We start from the raw sequence: 24522 nt of genomic DNA, 5'->3' as shown, positions 1-24522 counted from the left end.
AACAAAGGAAGGTTTAAGGGCCTGATATCAGTTATGTTTTGGAACTAGCTCAGGTTTCTGGTCCTTCTGCCTGATGTCAGCAATGAGAAGATGTTGTGACCAGGGCGATGGGGGACCTTTGTGATCTTGACGACCTTCTCGAGGCAGCACCTCACATACTGTCTGTAATGGATGGGAGGTCAGAGCCTGTGATGGACCTGGCTATATTTCTACCTTCTGTGTTCCCGGTCACAGCCGGGTGCGGCTCGGGCTCCCGGTCACAGCCGGGTCCGGCTCGGGCTCCCGGTCACAGCCGGGTCCGGCTCGGGCTCCCGGTCACAGCCGGGTGCGGCTCGGGCTCCCGGACACAGCCGGGTCCGGCTCGGGCTCCCGGACACAGCCGGGTCCGGCTCGGGCTCCCGGTCACAGCCGGGTCCGGCTCGGGCTCCCGGTCACAGCCGGGTCGGCTCGGGCTCCCGGTCACAGCCGGGTCCGGCTCGGGCTCCCGGACACAGCCGGGTCCGGCTCGGGCTCCCGGACACAGCCGGGTCCGGCTCGGGCTCCCGGTCACAGCCGGGTCGGGCTCGGGCTCCCGGTCACAGCCGGGTCGGCTCGGGCTCCCGGTCACAGCCGGGTCCGGCTCGGGCTCCCGGACACAGCCGGGTCCGGCTCGGGCTCCCGGACACAGCCGGGTCTAAGTCGGGCTCCCCGGTCGCAGTTGGGGTTCTGGGTTCAACAACGGCTTCTTTCTAACAGCTGTCAGCCTCTTGTTGCACTAACCATCCCCTCCACTCTCATGACACCACATTTACTTTGTGCTTTGGCGACTGAGAATTATTATCTATATTTTGCATTTATCACCCCATTTGAATTGAATGTGTGCAATTCAAGTGGTGTTTTACAAGTACTCGTTGGGCTGCAGCCCCTAACAATTTCGGTGCCTCTGTCCACTGTCTGAGTGACAGTGAGGGCGGTCACGCTGTTCCTGCAGCCCGACCCTCTGCCAGCGGCGCTGTTCGCCGAGGAGCCCCTCTCTCTGCCCGTCTCAACAAGCCCTCCTTCCTATGACGCGCAGATCCAAATTCTTGGAAATTTCCTGGAACCGTATCAAAGGCATTTCCGTCGTCGGCTGTGACACATTCTTGGGCGGGAACCAGCACTGGGCGGGGGCGGGAACCAGCACTGGGCGGGGGCGGGGGCAAAGTTGGTGTCCTCTGTAAAGAATTAAAGGCGCATTCCTACTCGGCAAGCAGCAGATGACAAATGCCACGCAAGTGATGACTGGCCCTTTTATTGTCGCAGGACTGAAGCGCTCTCTTGTCTCTTCAAAGTTACTTTGGGCACTGGTGCAATTCTAGGAACTCTGCTCGTTCTTGGAACCATTACTAACGGGGCATCGAAACCCGCACTTACTCCCACCACCTGTCACATTCTCCCCCTCGGACCGGGGAGCGAGAGATCCTGGTATGTTGGCAACGGAGCTGCCTCTTTGAATATTAGGCAGAGAGAAATCTATTTGGTTCAACTATTTTTAAAAGAAACACAACACGTCTGAGGGGTTCTCTTCCACCCTGTTGCTCTCCGCGCCCTGGGTTGGAAGCATCGTCCGCGCCAGGTTGCCAGGTTTGACTGTGGGAGCCACATTTCTTGAGTGAATAAAGTCCGACAACTTGCCTGTCCCGAGCGTGAACAACTTTGAGATGTTACTTTGCATACAAGGGTGAGTGCCACATTTTCCCTTGAATTTGTCCCCCCCCCCCCCCCCCCCCATTGTAATTTGGGCTGGGAACCGCCTGTTGCCGCGCTGTCTGTCTCAATGGTAAAAGGATACACCTTCATGACCCAGTGTGAAAACCGGTCAGATCCAGGTGTAAGGGATAGAACTAGAAAGGGGAGGGGGGGGGGGGTTACATTTCCAGTAAAAATACTTGCCCGGCCGCGACAAGTGCGACCGCGTGAATTTCTGTCGGGACGATTGAAGAGACTCTCTGCACTGATTCTCTCGGATGAGACCCGTCTGCGGCTGATTGCAACTCGAGGCGCAATACGAGCAGAATACGCGCTCAGTTTGAGGCGCAAGAGGGTTCAGATGTTGGAATCTGGAGCGAAGAAAAAAAAAATACCCGGAGAGACTCTGCGGGTCGAGCAGCTGCTGAGCTGAAGTTTTGCCTCGGGCCATTCTTCCGCCTTCTGCAGATGCTGCCTGACCCCCTGAGTTCTCAGCAGTTTGTTTGTTGTAAATTAATTATTTTTCGTTTGTGTTCATGTCATTATAAAACATTGCAGGACTGGGCATGCAGTCCACTTCATTTTTCTTGCATCCCTGGGCCTTTCTAAGAATCTTTTGAATGTCCTTATTGTCCCGGCCTCGGCCACCGAGGCTGGCAATGCATTCCAGGCACCCACCGCTCTCTGCGTCAAATCCATACCTCTGACATCTCCCCTAAACTTTCTTCCCCTCGCCTTAAACAGAGGCTCTCTGATATTTACTACTGTCATCCCAGGGGGAAAAAAAAGCTATTAGATGTCCTCCCTATAGAGTCTCCTCAAAATCTTAAATACCTCTGTTAAAAGTCACCTCTCATCCTTTGTCTCTCGAAAGAGAAAAGCCCTAGTGTTGTTAACCTTCATATCAAATAAGTTGTTGAGAATTGGGTTCTTGCAGAAAAGGAAACAGAAGTCCTCTGAAAATCTGGAACCCTGCTATTAGTAACCATCCAACTTTTAGTAGTTAACTGAAAGGTGACCTGGTCACCACTGACTAACTCATTGTCCATTGACTGTGGACAGTCAATGTGTAGGTATTGCTCCTGGTTATCTCCACCGTTCGGGTGACTCTGCTAATGTTCCTGGTTCTCCCTCACCTGTCTGACATCTGTACCACCTCCGCCTCTTACCCCTCTTGGTAAATCATAATATTGAGACCCTCTTTGAAGCAGTCAACAACAAGACAGTCTAGAACATAGAACAGTGCAACATAAGAATAGGCTCTTCAACCCATAATGTTTGCAATCAACTTGATGCCCAAATTACAATGAAATCTCCACTGCAAACATATGATCCACATCCTTCTATCTGCTGCATATTCACATGTCCATCTGGGAGCTTTTTAAATGCTCCTAATGTATCTCCTTCCACCACCACTATGCCTGGTAGCTGATTCCAGGCACCCACCTGTCTCTGTGTGAAAGAAAAAATGCTCCATACATTAAGCTTTACCCCCCTCAACTTAACCCCCTTCAAATAACCTTTACAATAAGCTTAAACAGAGGGTCATCAAGGACAAAGTTTGAATGAAAGTGGAGGATTGCAAGGGGGATGAAAAGGTGGGGGGGGGGGTTATTCTCCAGAGCTCAGTGACCTGCAAGAGGAGGAAGGACAAGGTTGGAGAACAGTGGGGAAGATGAAGCCAAGTGCTGGGCAGGACCTCTAAGGGGTTCAGTGGGATTTGGGGCTCAGCGATTGCCAAAATCTGGAATGGAAGGTATTTTCCAGTGTAATCCTTGGCTGGCATGGGCTTCTTTATTGGGATTGAACAATGCAAGCTTTTATCTAAGGATTATTTGAAAATAAGTTGTAAGTTTTGGTCTGGATTATGAACAGTTAAAACCTCAAGGCTTAAAAACCTGTTTTGGGGAAGTCATTGAACTCCATTCTTCTCCTGACACGCTCTCTCGAATGACACACGCCATTACATTTCTTGATAGAGAAACAGAGGGTTCACAATTCACACAGAATGTGTAGGATTGGAAAATGTATGCATCTTTTGTGGAAAAAAAACAATATCTTAATAATATTTGCTACAAGCCATGTACTCCATGCTGCAGTTGTTTTTAATATTGCCTTTTCATGTTCTGTGTGTTGCTGTAAGCACAGCATTTACAGACATAGAGTACAGAACAGGCCCTTTGACCCAATGTGTCCATACTATCCATGTTAGCATTTTGGATCAGTCACATTTGCTTGCATTTGCTCCATAACCTACTAAGCTTTTCCTATCCATAGATCTGTTCAAATCTCTTTTGAACATTGTAATTTTGCCTGCTCTGTAGCTTCCTCTGACAGCTCGTTTCAGATACTGTGGGAAAATGACTCTGGGTACCCACTTTATCCCTTCCTCCCACTCCAGAGTATAAAGACCTAGCTGGTCCAACCTCTCCTTACAATGAAAGCCCACCAGTCCTAGCCACATCTTAATCCATTGCTCATCCATTTGAGAAGATGGCAGGGGTTCCTTCTTGAACTACTGCATTCCTCTGGGGAATGTACTCCTGTCGGGAGGGAGCTCCAGAATTTAGATCCACAAAAGACTGGCGGTATACTTCCATGTCAGGGTGGAGGGGAATCTGCAGGAGATGGTGCTCCAATGCAAGGCCTGCTTCTGTCATCACAGGTTCTAGTGCATGGAAGCTCTCTGTGCACAGTACAGGTAACCCTGGTTGAATCGTGCAGGAAGATACATGAGCAGCTTTTCAGAATCAATTGCAGACCAGTTTGTCACTGATGTCTAGTGCAGATTTCCCCAATGTTTGCAGTTTCATCTGCCCAATTTCCATTGTGAGAAATGGAGCAATAGATGGATTATTCCCTGCAAGAAGCAGGGATAAATGGATTTGTCATTTACCCACACACCCAGCTGCTAATCACAGAATGGTCCTGTTGGTATAGTTGAAAGAGTGAGTAGGAAGATGAGGTTAAAAAAACCCCACAAACCTGAGTGGATGATGATTGTAGAGCGCGTCAAAAGAACCAAAGACTTGTTGATCCAAACCAAGGCTTTTATTAACTAAAAGACTGGAGCATATCACAAGTAGGTCGACCAGTCCAGAATGACCTGGTCTGGCTAGGTCCTTTAAGACCTGCCAGTAGGCATGGCTACACTCTCAGCCAATCACAGTCACCTACACAACCATCTGTACATATACACATTGGTGATAGAATCTGTATTATCACACTGATGCATAATCATTAAGATATTTTTTGAAAAAGGAAAAATCACTTCCTACCAGCTCAGCAACAAAAAGAGAAAATGCTGGGAAGAGAAGCAGTCAGCATGTCAAGCTTTAACTTGATGAATGATCTGTGGTCTTAACATTAACCGTCTTTCTCTCACCACAGATGCTGCCTAACCTGCTAAGTGCTTTCAACATTTTGTTTTTTTTTCACATTGCAATTTGTTTTTTGATTTTCACATGCTCAGAAATTGCCAAAGGGCATTTTGAAAAAATGTACCACCACTCAAGTGTAGCCTTGGGAAAGGTTAGGCACAGCGAGCACTCACAGAGCACCGTGGAGTGAATAGCCAGATAATCTTCTTTAGAAATATTTACCAAGTTTCTCTGAAGTCAAGGCATGGGATACTTTCACTGCATCCAAGACAGGCTCCATGTAATATCACGCCTGGAGGGCAGCAAGTTTAGGGAAGTATAAGGCTTCTACAACATTGCATCAGTGTAGGGTGCCCACAGAGTTGTATCAATGTAGGGCTCCCACAGCGCTGTATCTGTGTCGGGCTCCCACAGCGCTGTATCTGCGTCGGGCTCCCACAGCGCTGTATCTGTGTCGGGCTCCCACAGCGCTGTATCTGTGTCGGGCTCCCACAGCGCTGTATCTGCGTCGGGCTCCCACAGCGCTGTATCTGCGTCGGGCTCCCACAGCGCTGTATCTGTTTTCGGGCTCCCACAGCGCTGTATCTGCGTCGGGCTCCCACAGCGCTGTATCTGTTTTCGGGCTCCCACAGCGCTGTATCTGTTTTCGGGCTCCCACAGCGCTGTATCTGCGTCGGGCTCCCACAGCGCTGTATCTGTTTTCGGGCTCCCACAGCGCTGTATCTGTTTTCGGGCTCCCACAGCGCTGTATCTGTTTTCGGGCTCCCACAGCGCTGTATCTGTTTTCGGGCTCCCACAGCGCTGTATCTGTTTTCGGGCTCCCACAGCGCTGTATCTGTTTTCGGGCTCCCACAGCGCTGTATCTGTTTTCGGGCTCCCACAGCGCTGTATCTGTTTTCGGGCTCCCACAGCGCTGTATCTGTTTTCGGGCTCCCACAGCGCTGTATCTGTTTTCGGGCTCCCACAGCGCTGTATCTGTTTTCGGGCTCCCACAGCGCTGTATCTGTTTTCGGGCTCCCACAGCGCTGTATCTGTTTTCGGGCTCCCACAGCGCTGTATCTGTTTTCGGGCTCCCACAGCGCTGTATCTGTTTTCGGGCTCCCACAGCGCTGTATCTGTTTTCGGGCTCCCACAGCGCTGTATCTGCGTCGGGCTCCCACAGCGCTGTATCTGCGTCGGGCTCCCACAGCGCTGTATCTGCGTCGGGCTCCCACAGCGCTGTATCTGCGTCGGGCTCCCACAGCGCTGTATCTGCGTCGGGCTCCCACAGCGCTGTATCTGCGTCGGGCTCCCACAGCGCTGTATCTGCGTCGGGCTCCCACAGCGCTGTATCTGCGTCGGGCTCCCACAGCGCTGTATCTGCGTCGGGCTCCCACAGCGCTGTATCTGCGTCGGGCTCCCACAGCGCTGTATCTGCGTCGGGCTCCCACAGCGCTGTATCTGCGTCGGGCTCCCACAGCGCTGTATCTGCGTCGGGCTCCCACAGCGCTGTATCTGCGTCGGGCTCCCACAGCGCTGTATCTGCGTCGGGCTCCCACAGCGCTGTATCTGCGTCGGGCTCCCACAGCGCTGTATCTGCGTCGGGCTCCCACAGCGCTGTATCTGCGTCGGGCTCCCACAGCGCTGTATCTGCGTCGGGCTCCCACAGCGCTGTATCTGCGTCGGGCTCCCACAGCGCTGTATCTGCGTCGGGCTCCCACAGCGCTGTATCTGCGTCGGGCTCCCACAGCGCTGTATCTGCGTCGGGCTCCCACAGCGCTGTATCTGCGTCGGGCTCCCACAGCGCTGTATCTGCGTCGGGCTCCCACAGCGCTGTATCTGCGTCGGGCTCCCACAGCGCTGTATCTGCGTCGGGCTCCCACAGCGCTGTATCTGCGTCGGGCTCCCACAGCGCTGTATCTGCGTCGGGCTCCCACAGCAAAGTATCTGCGTCGGGCTCCCACAGCAAAGTATCTGTGTCGGGCTCCCACAGCAAAGTATCCGTGTCGGGCTCCCACAGCGATGTATCAGTGTAGGATTGAAGTGCCAGTTGATGAAGTAGTCAAAGACGATGTGGTCAAACAATAATCTTGACTTTTATTAGCAGAAACTCCTGGTACAATAATGAAAGACAATAGATGCATATACAGTTATATCCAAGGGGAGTGTCCTTAACAGTAGAGATAATTCACAGCCAATGTTAGTACAGCAAGGCTTGCCAGAGGGGAGACAGGCAACTTGGCAGACATTCACCACAGTCTCTCCCCCCCACCCCCAGCAGAAGAAGGGTTAAAATCAAAAGGACAGCTGCTAGGAAAGACTGAAGCAAGCGATACATGTTTGGCCTTGAGATACTCTAACAGCCAAAATATGCCAATATCTAGCAAGTAATTGAAATATAATGAAATGTTTTATGAATATGTCAGCCTATCAGGTTGTTTACAAATTCTGGTGCTTCGTCTTAAAACAGGTGACTCCTTTGCAACCTTGGGAACTGGTACAGGTCCTGGGTCTGTAGTGTGGGAAGGACTGGTTTCTGGACCCACTCCAGAATTGCCAGCGTGAGGCAGTGGAGCCTCAGCATGGCCATCTGAAAGCTTACTAGGGGTCACAGGCTGGGGGGGGGGGGGTGAGTCCAACCTCTCAGACTCCCTCTGAGTAGGGGTGCGAGGAAGGGGCGAACTAGGTGAGGGCAGATCTCTTAGGGGTACAGTGTCAGTACTCCCATCTGAGAATTTAACATGAGCGTAGTTGGGGTTGGTATGCAGTAGCTGAACTGGTTGGACTAGGGGGTCTGTTTTACGCGCCCGAGCATGGCTCTTCAGCGGCACGGTTCCAGGCTCAGATAAACAGGCTGGCCAGTCCATCACAGTTCCTGATTTCCTAGGAAAGGCAAACATACGTTCATGAGGTGTTTGATTTGTTGCAGTACACAATAAAGACCGAATAGTATGTAGTGCCTCAGGCAGCACCTCCTGCCACCGGGTTACAGGGTAACCATGTGTTTTTAAAGCAAGATTAACTGTCTTCCAGACTGTAGCATTAGCCCTTTCAACCTGCCCATTGCCCTGCGGTAGCTCGTGGTACGGCTGGTGGCAATCCCCTTACGTAGCAGGGCTCGCCACAGTTCAGTGCTCATGAATGCTGAGCCTCTATTGGTATGAATGTAACTGGGAAAACCAAAAATGCTGAAAATTCTGTCAAGTGACTTAATGACAGACACTGACGAGATGTCAGGGCAGGGTATCGCAAAGGGAAACCTGGAATATTTGTCAAGTACAGTAAGGAAATATACATTTTTGTTCTTGGAAGGTAATGCCCTTTAAAATCTAAGCTAATCCTCTCAAAAGGTCGGGTTGCCTTGATGAGAATGTCCTCTGGAGCTTGCATTCTGCGCAAACAGGACAGCTTTTAGTCTGTTTCCTGACTTCTTCCAGAGAGTAAGGAAGGTCGTTAGCCCTTATATAGTGGAAGAATCTCATGACTCCTGGGTGGCACAGTCTGCTATGGATCTCTTTTAGCCCCTCCAGCTGAGCACCAGCAGCAGATCGTGACAATGCGTCAGAGGGATCATTTAACCTGCCCGGTCTGTACTGGATCTCATAATTATAAATTGAGAGTTCTATTCGCCAGCGTGCCATCTTATTGTTTTTGATTTTACTTTTGTGTTTAGTACTGAACACGTAGGCCACAGATTTCTGATCAATGACAAGAGTAAATTTTCTGCCGGCTAGAAAGTGTCTCCAGTAGGGCTTCTTTTTCAATGGCAGGATGTTCAAGTTCAGGTCCATGTAACGTGTGGGAGAAGAATGCCACAGGTCTGCACTTTTGATTAAGGGTTCCTGCCAAGGCACAATCTAAAGCATCAGTTTCCACTTGGGATGGGACATCCTTGTCAATGGATGAGAGTGCAGCTTTGGCAATATCAGCTTTAATTCTCTCAAAGCCTTCAAGGCCATTGGAGAGAGAGGAAAAGATTTAGTGTCAAACAGAGGGTGTGTCTTCATTGCGTAGTCCCGAACCCATTTGCAGTAGTAAGAAAATAATCCCATACGCCTTTTAAGGGCTTTTGCTGAGTTTGGGGGTGGTAACTTCTTAAGGGGGCCATTCTTTCTGGGTTGGGGTGGATTTCGCCCTTGCGGACAATGTAGCCCAGAATGGGTACCTCTGTCGCGTAGAACACACATTTACCCTCATTAAATGTAAGGTTGAGTTCTTTACCTGTGGCTAAAAATTTCTTTAAGTTGTTGTCGTGATCAGCCTGTGTTTTCCCACAGATAATGACATTATCCAGATAGGGAAACGTACCCTGTAACTCATATGTCCTAACAATCTTATCCATTTCCCTCTGAAACACTGACACACCATTAGTGACTCCAAAAGGTACCCTTTTAAACTGGTATAACCCCCCCACATCAGCCTCAAAGGCTGTATAGGGTCATTCCTTTTTTTTTTAATGGGGATTTGGTGGTAAGCTGCTTTGAGGCAGATAGTGGATTACACTTTGAATTGCGCTATCTGATTAACCATTTCATTGATGCGTGGCAGGGGGTAGGCATCCAGGTTAGTGTAACGGTTGATTGTCTGGCTGTAGTCAATAGATTTCATCAGATGCAAGGATCGACAATGAGATAGACAACAGACTCGCCAAGGCAAATAGCGCCTTTGGAAGACTACACAAAAGAGTCTGGAAAAACAACCAACTGAAAAACCTCACAAAGATAAGCGTATACAGAGCCGTTGTCATACCCACACTCCTGTTCGGCTCCGAATCATGGGTCCTCTACCGGCACCACCTACGGCTCCTAGAACGCTTCCACCAGCGTTGTCTCCGCTCCATCCTCAACATCCATTGGAGCGCTCACACCCCTAACGTCGAGGTACTCGAGATGGCAGAGGTCGACAGCATCGAGTCCACGCTGCTGAAGATCCAGCTGCGCTGGATGGGTCACGTCTCCAGAATGGAGGACCATCGCCTTCCCAAGATCGTATTATATGGCGAGCTCTCCACTGGCCACCGTGACAGAGGTGCACCAAAGAAAAGGTACAAGGACTGCCTAAAGAAATCTCTTGGTGCCTGCCACATTGACCACCGCCAGTGGGCTGATAACGCCTCAAACCGTGCATCTTGGCGCCTCACAGTTTGGCGGGCAGCAGCCTCCTTTGAAGAAGACCGCAGAGCCCACCTCACTGACAAAAGGCAAAGGAGGAAAAACCCAACACCCAACCCCAACCAACCAATTTTCCCTTGCAACCGCTGCAATCGTGTCTGCCTGTCCCGCATCGGACTGGTCAGCCACAAACGAGCCTGCAGCTGACGTGGACTTTTTACCCCCTCCATAAATCTTCGTCCGCGAAGCCAAGCCAAAGAAGAAAAGTCAATAGCCAGTCGTTTCTTAGTGTGATTTTTCACAACTACCACCTGGGCTCGCCATGGACTCTTACTGGGTTCAATTACTCCCTCTTTAAGGAATCTCTGGGTCTCAGCTTTGATAAATTCACGATCCTCTTTGCTGTAAGAATGGCTCTTAGTGGCAATTGGCCGACACGGGGAATAAATCACTGAAAAGGGATGAGGACAGACCACAGTAACTAGTGCGGGGCATGGTAAATGTGGGTAGTGGCCCACCGAAATTTAACACTACACTGTTCATCTGAGATTGAATATCTAACCCCAGTACCACAGGGGTGCAGAGCTCCGGGATAATAAAGAGCCACACATCAGCCAGGCAATGTCCCTGCAAATTTAAAGTAACTTTACACTTGTCCCGTACAGTTTTTGTAAATTCACTACAAGCCATCGATATCTTTGAGTTCGCTGGATATCTCTGCAAATTTAAGGCTCAGGCAACTCTCTCATGGATGTAGCTGTCAGCACTCCCTGAGTCTATTAGACAATCAAGAGTCTCACCATTTACTTCCCCCTTCATAGTCGACTATTCCAGTCCGTAACATCCCCCAAGCTTTGGAGTCAATTGTGCTATCACAGGGGATCTCACCTCGCCGTCACTTGAAGTCGATTCAGCCTGCTTGTCTGAAGATTCTCCCTTTTCACAGTTGTCTTCCATTCCTGCAGCTCCAGGACACATTTTATTGGTGCTTCTCTTCTTCTTCTTATCAGTGGGAGTACTTTTCACCTTACAAGTGGCCAAGTTTCCCACAATAGCTGCAGGTAGTAAATCGAGCTGGGCACTTCTGTCTGGGGTGCCAGCTCTTATCACAGAAGTAGCATTTTTCAGGAGTTTGCCTTTTTCTTTCCTTCGGGGTTCCAGCACTCCTGGATGTTTCCGTTTCGGTTTCTAGCATTTCACTGGACTGCATGGCACTTCTCAGTGTTTTGGCTAGAATGACTGCCCGGTCATAGGTTAAGGGCTCTGTCTCCAGCAGCCTCTGTCGGATGTAACTGGAGTCAATCCCGTTGATAAAAGCATCCAGCTTCAAGGCATTGTGGTGTTGTTGCACATTGACTGCCCTGACATTACATTCATTTGCCAGTGAGACGAGAGCCAGTGCATAGGCAGCATCACTTTCCCCGGGTTTCTGGCGTCTAGTCAGCAACTGGTACCAAGCAAGCACCACATTCCGTGGCACTGCATAATAAATAGTCAGACGTTCCCGGGCTATAGCCAGAGTGGTAGCTCCTTGTGTTACAGCGAAAGGGACCTCACCCAGCAGAGAGTTCAGGTGGCCCCACTGTATCGCCTCATCAACCATGTTGTTTCGAGCCACGTAGTAATCGAAACAAGCAATCCAGTGGTTGAAAATTTCTCTGGCCCTTGGGGCAGACTGGAGACTGGTCGATTATCAGCCGCTCTGGCTTGAGTGCTGCACCCATTTCTGCTAATAAAATTGAAATGCCAGTTGATGAAGTAGACAAAGACGATGTGGTCAAACAATAATCATGGCAGAAACTCGTGGTACAATAATGAAAGACAATAGGTGTATATACAGTTATATCCAAGGGGAGTGTCCTTAACAGAAGAGATAATGCACAGCCAATATTAGTACAACAAGACTCGCCAGAGGGGAGACAGGCAGCTTGGCAGATATACACCACAAGGGCTCCCACAGTGCTGTATCAGTGTGGGGCTCCAACAGTGCTGTATCAGTGTGGGGCTCCAACAGCGCTGTATCAGTGTGGGGCTCCCACAACAAAGTATCTGAGTAGGGCTCCTTCAGCACTGTAACAAGTTTAGGGCCCCCACAAGTGCTATATCAATGTAGGGCTCCCACAGCGCTGTATCAGCCTTGATTTAGTGCTCAACACTCTAGTGTGGGACAGGCCCACAACATTTGGGGTTTGGAGGCCGGTCAGCTTCTTAAGGAATGAATTGTGGAGTGGAGAGCTTCATCTCGAGGGTAGATGCATTGGAGAAGGAGGAACTGATGGTATGCTTAGGATGGAAAAGGTCAGAGAAAGTGTACTGTTGGCTGTGGTTATATAAGTCAGTGGAGAGCTTTACTCATGAGATGGAGACACCGACTTTCACCAAGGGGCAGAGGTGCCAGAAATGGTCCGTGTGATCCTGAGGGCAGGGTAGGAGGGCACAGTTTTAGGGCAAATTACTCACTTACTTGTGTCACTGTGCTGGAGAAACACAAGAACTGTAGATTCTGAAATCTGTTGAGAATAAAGAGAAGCTGGAAGTACTTTGGTCATTAGGCAGCGTCCACAGAGAGAAACAGTCCATCAATATTTTGGGTTGGGACCTTATATTGAAACTAAAGTGGGAAGGGGAGGTGCCAATTGTAAAAAGTGAGGGAAAGAGTATGGGATTGGAAGAAGGTGGGGGACGAGGAGGATAGCATGGTGGAGGGAAGGTTCAAGATAAGAGTGAGAATGTGAGGAGGTCAAGGAGAGATGGAGAGGCAAGGGGTGGTGACGTAAAATTGGAAAATTCATTCTCCATGCCATTGGGTTTAAGGCTGTCCAGGAGGAATATGGTGTGTGTTCCTCAAGTTTACGTTTGGCTTCACCCTGACAATGCATGAGGGCTGAGAGGAATTAGATTGCCAGGCAGCTTGGTGTTCCAGCTCTCCCCCACAGCTTGGGCAGCTTCTGTGCCAATGGGAACTGTTGTGTGCTGCTGTCAGGGTGTATGTACATTGCGGCAACAGATTGCTTAACATTCTTACTGTTCATTATTAGTAGTGATTGAATACTCAGTTTCACTCCCACCAATCACAGGCTCCTCTGTGGAATGATTATACAATGGCCATGTAAACTGTAAGAAGCTAACAATTAGAAGGACATATTTTTCCATTTTTCTGAATAGCAGCCAATAACTAAAATAGCAGCATGTGGTTACGTTAAGTTCTTGTATTATGAATCTGTCATAAATCTTGAAGTTCTTGGCAGTCTTTCCAAATAGGTTAAGGCACCTGAGTGTACAGCCCATGAACTGATCATGTGTGTTCAAGCGTGAATGTGTATTTGTGTAATACACAGGTTTAATAAACTGTTTGTTTAACAACAAACAATAGAGCAAGGCAACAAACTGAACCAGGTCTGTTGGCCTTTTCAGCTGATTGAATTCCCCTGTTTCCCCATCATGGATAAGTGTTTACCGTCCACAGGTTCATAAGTGTGCTGACAGCTTTTTAACTACTGAGGCATGATTCTGCCCTGGGAATTGATGCTGTTACATACGTGAGAGAGCCTGGATGAAGTGGCTGCTTGTCTCACTGTTGGCCTTTCTCCCAGTAAACACATAATTCCTGCTGTCCTTGTACTGGAGGTTATGGCTGTGTCTCCACTCCCATTCCCCACCCTGCAACAAAGAGAAATGACAGGAAATACCAGTAATTTTTTTTCTTGTTAGATGCTGGCAGGCCAAATTTGTTGCCAGGGTTGCTTAGTGCAGCTGAATGACTTGGCAGGTTTGGAGACAGCCATATATGGACCTGCAGATGGGAAATTGTATAAAACTAGTGAAGTTCATTCATGATTTCATTTCCATCATCCTTTGAATCAAGCTCTTAAGTTGAATTGGATTGTTATTACCATGTGCATTTCTTCCACGACAGTGACAACTACATTGGTGCTGTCTCATGCACCCATAATGAGCTCGTTAACTTTATTCACTTTGCTGCTAATTTTCAATCCAATGTGCCCAGCTACAGGAGATTGTAAATATTTACCCTTCTATCAATCCTCCAACTCTGACAGCTCATCAGTCTAACCGCGTTTGTAATGCACTTGCATTATTACAATCATCCATCTCAGGAGACAAATTCTCTACAGACATTTTTTGTCCAAACCCACCAACTCCCACAATGACCTCGAATACACTTCTTCACACCCTGTCCCCTGCAAGGATTCTGTTCCTTTCTCTTAATTCCTCTGTCTCCATTGCATCTGTTCCCTGGAGGAGGTCTTTCATTCCAGAACAACCTACATGTCCTCCTCTACCACCATCAATCAACTCAACCCTCACCCACATCTCCTCTATTTCCCACACATCTGCCCTGGCCCCCTTTGTCCCAAGATGCAAAAAGGACAGGTTTCTCCTTGTCTTTATCTACCACCCCGCCAGCCTCCACGGCCAACATATTATCCTCCACAATTTCCGCCACCTGCAACTTAATTCCAACACCAGGCACATTTTCTCCTCTCCTTCCTTTTCTGCTATTCACAGTGACCGCTACCTCCATGATTCCCCTCAACCACTCATCCCTTCCCATTAACCGTCCCCTTGGTACCTACTCCTGTGACCGCAGGAAGTGCTAGACTTGCACCCACACCACCATTTGAGGCCTATAATGGTCCTTCCAAGTGAAGCAACACTTCACTTGTGAGTCTGCAGGGGCCATGTACAATGTCGAGTCTGAGCACTCTACATCTGGATGACATTAACATCGACTTCACCCCTCTCCTTAGTCTCTTTTCTTATCCCTCTGACTTCTTTCCCCCACTCTCCACCCCCTTCCCACATCATTCAAAGAGCTATTCCCCCCTCCCCCATCACCTCAGGTTTTCTCTCTTCTACCCTCCCAGCCATATCTGTAACCTCTACCTGTTTACCTGTACTCCTCCCCCTGACCATTCCTCCCTCTTCTCCTCATCTCCCCTCAACTTTTGATTTCGGCACCTTGTCTGCTCTTTGCTCATACCTTGAGGAACGGCTCAGGTCCGAAATGTTGGTCACACTTTACTTCCTTTAGTTGCTGCGAAACCTGCTGAGCTTCTCCAGAATGTTTGTGTGTTTCACAGGAAAACTGTACTACCATTTACACTGAATTATACTTGATATTCCTGTCACTTGCAGTAATATTCTCAGCTTTGTAGCTGCTTCTTAACATTTTATCTTCACGTATATTGTTCAAGTTTTAATTTATTATCATCTGATTGAACATCTTCAACCGGACGAAACAGATTTTCTCCAGACCACAGTGCCCATTCTTTGGCTTGGCTTCGCGGACGAAGATTTATGGAGGGGGTAAATGTCCACGTCAGCTGCAGGCTCGTTTGTGGCTGACAAGTCCGATGCGGGACAGGCAGACACGGTTGCAGGGGAAAATTGGTTGGTTGGGGTTGGGTGTTGGGTTTTTCCTCCTTCGTCTAATACACAGCACATAATAATCACATATATACACACAAATATATTTTAAAATAAATAAAGATTATATATATGTATATTTTGGGATGATTTACTCAGTTACAGAATACTGTTCATCAATCAATGTTCTCATGTCTAAAAGGTTACAACATTTCTGAAGTATTCAGTATGATTTGAGTACCAGTTTTATTAAGGCATTGATTTCTGCCTTAATCCAATTGGTTACATTGAATGACAGATAAATTTAAAGCTTGGAATAATGTTTTGAATCAGTCCAGCTGTACATTGACCACATCACTGAGTGGGAGAGGCCGTTTGAGGGTAAAGAGATACCTGGCAGATCAGTAAGTTTGCAGGCTGACACCAACATTGTTAATGAAAAAGGTTTGTTTAAAGTTGCAACAGGATCTAGATCAACCAGGAAAGCAGCAAAGGAATGGCAGATGGAATCTTATCTTGGACAAGTCTGAAATGATGCACTTAAGGAAGTTATGGCAGGACATGCAGAGTAGGTCTTGGGCCATGTTCTTGGACAAATAGATCTTGGGCAACAGTATATAGTTCCCTGAAAGTGGCAGCACAGAGTGGTGAAGAAGGCACCTGCTATGCTTGCCCTCATCATCAGAGGGATTGAGTAGAAGAGATCGGACGGATCACTGGTTGGGCTGCAATTCTACTGGAAGCTGGAGAGGGTGCAGAAAAGGATTTACATGAATGTTGCCTGGACTGGAGGGCTTTGAGTGACAAGGAGAGCCTAGATCATCTAGGACAGTTTTTCTTTCCTGGAGCAAAGGAGGCTGAGAGTTCACACAAAGAGATTTCTAACATTAAAAGATAGGGTAAGTAGCCACAATCTTTTACCCAGCATAGGTGAGTCAAAACCTAGAGGACCCAGGTTTAAGGTGCAAGGGGAAAGATTCAAAGGGAATCTGAGAGGTAGGTTTATCACACAAAAGGTGATGAAGATGTAGAATGAGCTGTGACGGAAGGTGTTAGAAACAGGAACAGTTATAACCATAGAACAGTACAGCACAGAAACAGGCCTTTCAGCCCATCTACTCTGTGATGAATTATTATTCTCTCTTGTACCAATGACCATAGTTCTCCATACCCCTCCCATCCATGTAGCTATCCACATTTTTCTTATGTTGAAATCAAGCCCAGTTGAAAGAAAAGTACATGAATAGGAAAGTTATGGGAGAATTATGGGGAAAACAGAGGCAAATGAGATGAGACATCTTGGTTAACATGGATGAGTTGGGCTGAAGGGGAGATCGGAGCAGATTCAATTACACACTTGAAAGGACAATTGGATAAATACTCATGTGGGAAGAAATCTACTTGTGTGATGCAGAACTTTGGTTTTCTTTTCTCAGAACATATTAGCATTTTCCTATGATTAAACATTTATAACCTATTTTAATCTGATTTATTCAAAATGTTAAATGTCAGTGGAACTTTTGAGTTTTAGCCCTGATCTCTTAACGGTTTTGTAGAAATCTGAACAGTCCAGAAAATTTTAATATGATTTTGATTTTGCTATGAGCTCAGCAAGGGCACGTGTGTCATTATAAATAGCAATGCTCCAAATGAGTGGAAGGTGACTGGATCAGTGTGGAGGGAGACTGGATCAGTGTGGAGGGAGACTGGATCAGTGTGGAGGGAGACTGGATCAGTGTGGAGGGAGACTGGATCAGTGTGGAGGGAGACTGGATCAGTGTGGAGGGAGACTGGATCAGTGTGGAGGGAGACTGGATCAGTGTGGAGGGAGACTGGATCAGTGTGGAGGGAGACTGGATCAGTGTGGAGGGAGACTGGATCAGTGTGGAGGGAGACTGGATCAGTGTGGAGGGAGACTGGATCGGAGTGGAGGGAGACTGGATCGGAGTGGAGGGAGACTGGATCAGTGTGGAGGGAGACTGGATCAGTGTGGAGGGAGACTGGATCAGTGTGGAGGGAGACTGGATCAGTGTGGAGGGAGACTGGATCAGTGTGGAGGGAGACTGGATCGGAGTGGAGGTTAGTGGATCGGAGAGGAGGAAGTGGATCGGAGAGGAGGAAGTGGATCGGAGTGGAGGGAGACTGGATCGGAGTGGAGGGAGACTGGATCGGAGTGGAGGGAGACTGGATCGGAGTGGAGGGAGACTGGATCGGAGTGGAGGGAGACTGGATCAGTGTGGAGGGAGACTGGATCGGAGTGGAGGGAGACTGGATCGGAGTAGAGGGAGACCGGATCGGAGTGGAGGGAGACCGGATCGGTGGAGGGAGACAGAATCGGAGTGGAAGGAGACTGGATCGGAGGGAGGAAGACTGGATCGGAGTGGAGGGAGACTGGATCGGAGTGGAGGGAGACTGGATCGGAGTGGAGGGAGACTGGATCGGAGTGGAGGGAGACTGGATCGGAGTGGAGGGAGACTGGATCGGAGTGGAGGGAGACTGGATCGGAGTGGAGGGAGACTGGATCGGAGTGGAGGGAGACTGGATCGGGGGGAGGGAGACTGGGTCGGGGGGAGGGAGACTGGGTCGGGGGAGGGAGACGGGATCGGGGGAGAGGGAGACGGGATCGGGGGTAGGGAGACAGGATCGGGGGGTAGGGAAACGGGATCGGGGGGTAGGGAGACGGGATCGGGGGGAGGGATACGGGATCGGGGGCGGAGACGGGATCGGGGGAGGGAGACGGGATCAGGGGGAGGGGTGACTGGATCTGATTGAAGGAGACTGGATGGTGAGGAGGGAAACTGGATTGGAGTGGAGGGAGATTGGATTGGAGTGGGTGGTGACTGGGCCAGATTGAGGGAGACTGGATTGGCGTGGAGGGAAACTAGATTGGATTGGAGGGAGACTTGACCACATTGAGGGAGAATGGATTGGAGTGAACAGAGACTGGATCAGAGTGGAGAGAGACTGGACTGGATTGAGGGAGACTGGGCCAGATTGAGGGAGACTGAATCAGAGTGAAGAGAGACTTGATCAGAGTGGAGGGAGACTGGACTGGATTAAGGGAGACTGGACTAGATTGAGGAAGAGTGGATTGGAGTGGAAGGCGACTGAGTGGGATTGGGTTTGAACTGAGCACAAAGGAAACATGTGGTCACAGGGAGAACATGGAAACTCCACACAGACAGCACCTCATAGCACCTTTACCAGGTGAATCATAGTGTGGGGGATTGGAGGCTTGAGATGAGGTATAGTCTAATTATTGTCTCATCTCCCACCATCCCTCAGTCTTTCTACTCCCTCTCCTTCTTGGCCCTTTATAAAACACCCTTCCCTTGGTTTCACTGTTTTTTTTTCAGGAAAGTTGAAGTGATGGTGAAGCCTATAATTTCCTGCTGCTGGGATTGGAGATGAGGTCCTGGTTGCTTGGGCAATGAAGCCCATGGGTTTTATTTTGTAGTTATCACTCTGGGGAGTGTAAATGGGCTGCATTTATAATATGGATACCTTTTCTTCTCTCCCCACCACTGCATGGTATCCCCATTCTTCCCTACCAGAGGTTTGCCTGTACAGCAAGGAGCAACAAACATCACTGTGCCCCAAGCAAGGACCAATCTCTTTATGATCTTGGAGCAACAGGGAAACCTGATCCCAAGATCCCTTATGATCTTCCAGGAGGAGAATGCTTCTGTAACACCAAGCCAAGTGCTGACCCTAGAACCTGATGCAAAGAGGGATCCTGAAGATGACATGCACTGCCTCACCACTACCCTTCGCCAATTGGATCTATCAGGTAGGGAAATCCAGAACAGTCACTGCTCTTCAAGCCCTTCCTTATCACCGATTTATTCTGCTGTCTCTTTAATATTGAGTTTGCCTATAATCCCCTTTTGATTGTTGTGGTCCAATCTTTAACAGCCCTTCTCAGTTGGGTCTCAGAGTCATTTGAGGTGGGAGGTTATGATTTTGAGGCCACTGTTGGTGCTTGTGGGAGGTTAGATGGGAAGCAGTGGTTCTTCTGCCTGAATGTCAGGAACCAGAAGTCATTGACTCAAAATACACGTTTGGCTTCACAGGAGAAATATCTTCACTCAGAGAGCAGACTCTCAAATTCACTTCCCAAGAGAACTGTGGAGGCTAATAGTTGCTAATAATCTCAAGCCCGAGACTGATATTTTGCTTTGGATGTCAAGCAAATCAATGGAGTTAGCACAGAAAAGTTCCACTGAAGTTAACTAATCAGCCATGATCTCATTGAATGGTAGAGTGGGCAAGGGACTCACTCCTGTTTCTATTCATCCAGTAAAAACACACTGAAATGCTGGAGGAACTCAACATCTATAGGAGACAAAGATATATTGCCGACGTTTCGGGCCTGAGCCCTTCTTCAAGGAATAAGCAGAATGAGCTGGAAGCAGGAACCAATGGGGGGAAGGAATCCAGACTATCAAAGGGTATTGATTGGATATGATAAGGGGCAAGGTAAGAATTTATCATGTTTGTACAAAGGGAAATGGAATGGAAAGACAGAGATAGGGAAAGGCGATGAAATGGTGGGGGTTAAGAAAAGCCAGAGAATTGGATGGGATTGATATCAAGTTCAGTGGCTTTTGCTGAAGCCTCGCTCCCATATTCTTCCCCCATTGCTTTTCCCTATCTCTGTCTCTCCATTCCGTCTCCTTTCATTGGTCTGGATTCCTCCCATATTCTTTGAATTCTGAGACCTTCTGATATTTCCGGATTGTGGCTCATTCTGCTTATTCCTTGAAGAAGGGCTCAGGCCTGAAACGTCGGCAATATATCTCTGTCTCCTATAAATGTTGTGTTTCTCCAGCATTTCAGTGTGTTTTTAATTACAAGCATAGTGTCTGCAGACTTTTGTATTTCACTTTAATGCAGTCATCTGGTCTAATGTTCCAAAAGAAACTCCTGGTTTAGATTAGATCCAAATTATTTTCACTCTGGATCCTTGGAGCTGGGATTGCTGGAGGATCCATAAATCTTCAGGGGCTGTTCCCTCTGTCTTTAATGCAGCCTTCCAGCAAGGTTTAGCTCAGTGATGAGAGATTTCCGAAGAGCCTTTAAGGCTCACATTGTCCCAAACAATATGGCAATTCCAACATTCCACAAATCAAGTATTGCTCAGGCGTTGCTCAGTGTTGGTAGTTTCTGATGAATCTGTAAAAATGCCAGCACTGTGTTCATGGCCAAATCTTTCCTGCTTGATCCCAGCACTGCTCCATCTATCCAACTGTCAGGATGGCTTTGAGTTGTGTGCCGGTCATTGGTGGATCCTTGAGGTTCCTGGTCAGTGAGAGGATGGGACAGAAGAGGTGGGTCGGAGGTGGGTGAGTCAGAGAGAAGGGACAAAGGGGAGTGGGCAGTGGGGTTGGGACAGTGGGATAGAGGGATAGAACAAAGGGGGGGGTGCCTCAGAGGGGGTGTGATAGTCAAGGTGGGGTAGTGTGGGTGGGACAGTGATGGTGGGACATTGAGAGTGAGGCAGAGCGGGTGGGTCAGTGAAGGAGGAGCAGATGTTGTAGGAGAGTGAGAGTAGGATAGTGAGGGTGGGACAGAGGTGGGTGGAGCAAAGAGGGTGGGACAGCGAGGGTGGGGTTATAAGGGTGGACAGATGGGGTAGGACAGAGAGTGGGCCAATGAGGTGGGACTGAGGGTGGGACAGAGGAGCATGAGGTGGGGGGAGGTTGTTGTTAGGGTGGAACAGAGGCATTGGGACAGAGGGGGGTGGCACAAAGTGATGTGGGGCAGATGGAATGGGAAAGAGGTGGGTGGGTCAGTGAAGCTGGGACAGAGATTGTGAGACACAGGGAGTGGGGCAGAGAGGATGGGACAGTGAAAATGGGACAGAGGGGGCCGAGGCAGGGAAGTTCCAGGGCCGTCAGGGACCAGGGCATATTTGGGTCATCGTGTTTGGGTGCCTCTGGACTCCTGAACAGTGGTGGTCCTGGACAAAGATATTTTAAGAGATTGGGCCTCCTGCAGAGTGAGGATCTTGTCGAGCTGGGGTCTCTCTAGCAGATGGTGGACAGCAAGGTTCCTGGCAACCAATGGCAGCACTTGCTTCACCACTGAAACTTCTGAGAAAATTTGAAGCATGCCCTCCTAATAAGGGTCCTTTCTTGTTGTTCAAGGTGCTACCTAAATGCAAGGAAGGTCGAGAAGTGTGGTGATTCCTCCCACTCGCCCTGCCCCCTGTAAATAAATTGACATGTCTGCTTTTGATTCCAGGATGGTACTGGGGTTCACTCACAGCCAATGAAGCAAAGCAGCAACTCAACAAGATGCCGGAAGGAACCTTCCTTGTCCGAGACAGCTCGCACCCCAGCTACCTGTTGACCCTATCGGTGAAGACAAGCCGTGGCCCCACCAATGTCCGCATCGAGTACAGCAACGGCAAGTTCTGCCTGGATTCTTACTACTTGGCCAAACCCAAGATCCTGGCCTTCAGGGAAGTCCTTAGGCTCATCCAGCATTATGTCACCTCTTGCATTGTGGACCGATGTGACCAAGCCATGGACACAAGGGCCCTGCCCTCCAAGGAAACTGCGATCCACCTGAAACTCATCAAGCCCCTTCACAAGAAGGATTCCTTCCCTTCACTCCAACATTTGTGCCGATTGACCATTAACAAGGCAACACAGCAAGTGGATAAACTCCCATTGCCACCACCCGTCAGAAAGTACTTGGAAGAGTACCCGTTCTTACTCTGAGCTTAACTGGAAAGAGGGGTGTTAGGATGAGAACCCACAATGTTGGTGCTTCTTTTTATTTGGCTGAGGGCAGTCACTTCATGGGGGCTTTTTAATAAGTTTGACATGTAGATGCAGGCCACATTTTACCATTTGCAGTTCACAGGACAGTTGAACAGACTAGTTGGTTCAGAGGACGAGACCTGTGAACTTGTTTGGTAGCTAAAAATGTGAACCAAACTTGTGGATCAAGTGCTGCAATTAATGTGGAACAGAATGCAGACCTGCAAAAAGTAAAATTCAACAGAACTCTACAGCCCTTATATTAAAAGGAATGCACTTTGAATATTTTAAAGTTTCTGTATTTAAATAAAATGATAACAAGCAAATGGAATTATTTTCTAATAAGTTATTATTAAATCACTTTGCATTGTTCTCAAGGTCTATTCACTGTGAAAGCAATTGTTTCTCACTGCATTTGGCGACTCTATTGTAACGAAATAGGATCGCCCAGAGGTGTCTGCCCCACTGTCTCACCTCATTCCTGTGACAAATTGAATGGGTCAGAGGTGTCTCATAACAGTCCACTGAAGTCAAGGAATGAGAAATAAGATTTCCCAAAACTTTTTGGGCTGTTATCTTTGTGGAGTGCTGAGGATTTAAATGCACTGTTCAAAATAACAAAGGGTTTGATAGGAGGAGATTATGCAACCAGAGGAAACACATCTCTGGTTAATAGGAAAACAAGGAGAGATGAGACGGGGAGAATTGTTTTAACACAAGGCATTGTAATCTGGAATGTACTGGCTGAAGAGCAGTAGAAACAGAACCTCTCACAATGTTTAAAGATGATTTGCAAAAAGGGGTATGAGGAAGAACAAAGCTATGAGAATTTATTGCCGAGTGATTTCAAAGGACGAGCATTGGCAGAATGGTCTTCCATGGGGTACAATATGTGAGGATTTCATGTGACAAGTAATTAATGGGGTAAAATGGGTAGCATCACTGACATGGCTATGTTTTGTCAGTTATGATAAGCAGCTGGCTAATAATTGTCTGCTTGCCAAGAATGGAGCAGTTTTATTGCAGTTGATACAAAAAGCAGAAGAAACACACTTGTCCCAGAAGGGTAGACAAATTTCTCCCGCACAAAAGCAATGAGTGGAGTATAGTTGCAGGAACACAAATGCTGCAGAAGCTGGAATCTCAAGCAAGCAAAGAACTGTTGGAGGGAATTCAGCAGGCCAGGGAGCCTTCTTGGGTAGAAATCTCAATCAGCGGTGGAGGATGGAGGAAGGGGAAGGGGGAGGAGCACAGGCTAACAGGTCTTAGGTGGATACAGGTGGGAGGGTAAAAGAAAGAAGCTGAGAAGTAATAGGGAGAGAGCACATAGGGCTGAGAAGGGCAGGAGAAGAAAGGGAAGGGATGGGAAGCTGGAGGAGAGACAGAGGGGAAGAGAGAGACCAGGAGAGGGGATTTACAGAAACTGGAGGTCAATATTAATGCTGTCTGGTTCAATGAAGAACAGGGAGTTCTCCCTGGAGTCTCAGTCAATATCTCAGAGGTGTTTTCGGGATCCTGTGTACAACGTTGCTTCTATGTTTCCTCTTGCACGACAATATGAAACACAATGAAGCTGTGACAAGTGATCAAATGGAAGGTGAGGAGGAAGAAGTAAAGAGGGGATAAGAGGAGAAGGTTTTCACACAGATGATGAATCTGAAACACAGACCTGACAACGTGGCGGTCCTCACAATATTTGCAAGGTACCTGGATGTGCCCACATCAACAAGGCTCTAGATCAAATAAAAATAAAAAAAAATCAAGGCTCTGGATCAGTTGTTGATCAATTAGAACTGATTAGTAGAGTCATGGATGTTGAACAGCATGGAAACAGGCCCTGAAGCCCACTTGATCCATGCCAACCCGATTGCTTAAGCTACTCCCATTTGCCTGTGCTTGGCCCATATCCCTCGAAACCGTCCCTTTCTACGTATCTGTTTAAATGCCTTTTAAGTGTTATAATTTACCCGCCTCTGCTGCCTGCTGGGATTGGAGGACTTGAGATACAGAAAGCGGATGGATAGTCTGCTCTTCATTCCCTGGACGGTCGGAGGCTGAGGAATGACTTTACAGAGGTTTATAAAATCATAGACAGAGTGAATGCTCACAGTCCGTTTCGGAAGGTAGATGGTTCCAGGACTAGAGTGCACAGATTTAAGATGAAAGGGGAGGGTCCTGAGGGGTAAC

At 48.4% G+C, this 24522-nt stretch overlaps 1 protein-coding gene across 1 annotated transcript; it reads left to right on the top strand.

The window, feature by feature from the left end:
* Positions 1–1213: 1213 nt before the first annotated feature.
* On the top strand, positions 1214–22666 carry LOC138763341 (cytokine-inducible SH2-containing protein-like). The gene is made up of 3 exons (XM_069937320.1): positions 1214–1699; positions 19120–19355; positions 21812–22666. Exons 1-3 carry the CDS (start codon positions 1680–1682, stop codon positions 22291–22293), a joined length of 738 nt encoding a protein of 245 aa, XP_069793421.1. The 5' UTR covers positions 1214–1679; the 3' UTR covers positions 22294–22666.
* Positions 22667–24522: the final 1856 nt, after the last annotated feature.

The sequence above is a fragment of the Narcine bancroftii genome, chromosome 5, assembly GCF_036971445.1.
Source record: "Narcine bancroftii isolate sNarBan1 chromosome 5, sNarBan1.hap1, whole genome shotgun sequence".
NCBI classification, from domain to species: domain Eukaryota; kingdom Metazoa; phylum Chordata; class Chondrichthyes; order Torpediniformes; family Narcinidae; genus Narcine; species Narcine bancroftii.
Note: the sequence above shows the minus strand (reverse complement) of the source record. Positions and strands in the feature narration are given on the sequence as shown.

Bases quoted from the DNA above. Each gene is read 5' to 3' on its own strand.
- LOC138763341 (XM_069937320.1), top strand. From the start codon at position 1,680: ATGTTACTTTGCATACAAGG. The intron at 1,700-19,119 runs GTGAGTGCCACA...CTTCCCTACCAG, and splicing joins ATGTTACTTTGCATACAAGG to AGGTTTGCCTGTACAGCAAG. The intron at 19,356-21,811 runs GTAGGGAAATCC...TTTTGATTCCAG, and splicing joins TCGCCAATTGGATCTATCAG to GATGGTACTGGGGTTCACTC.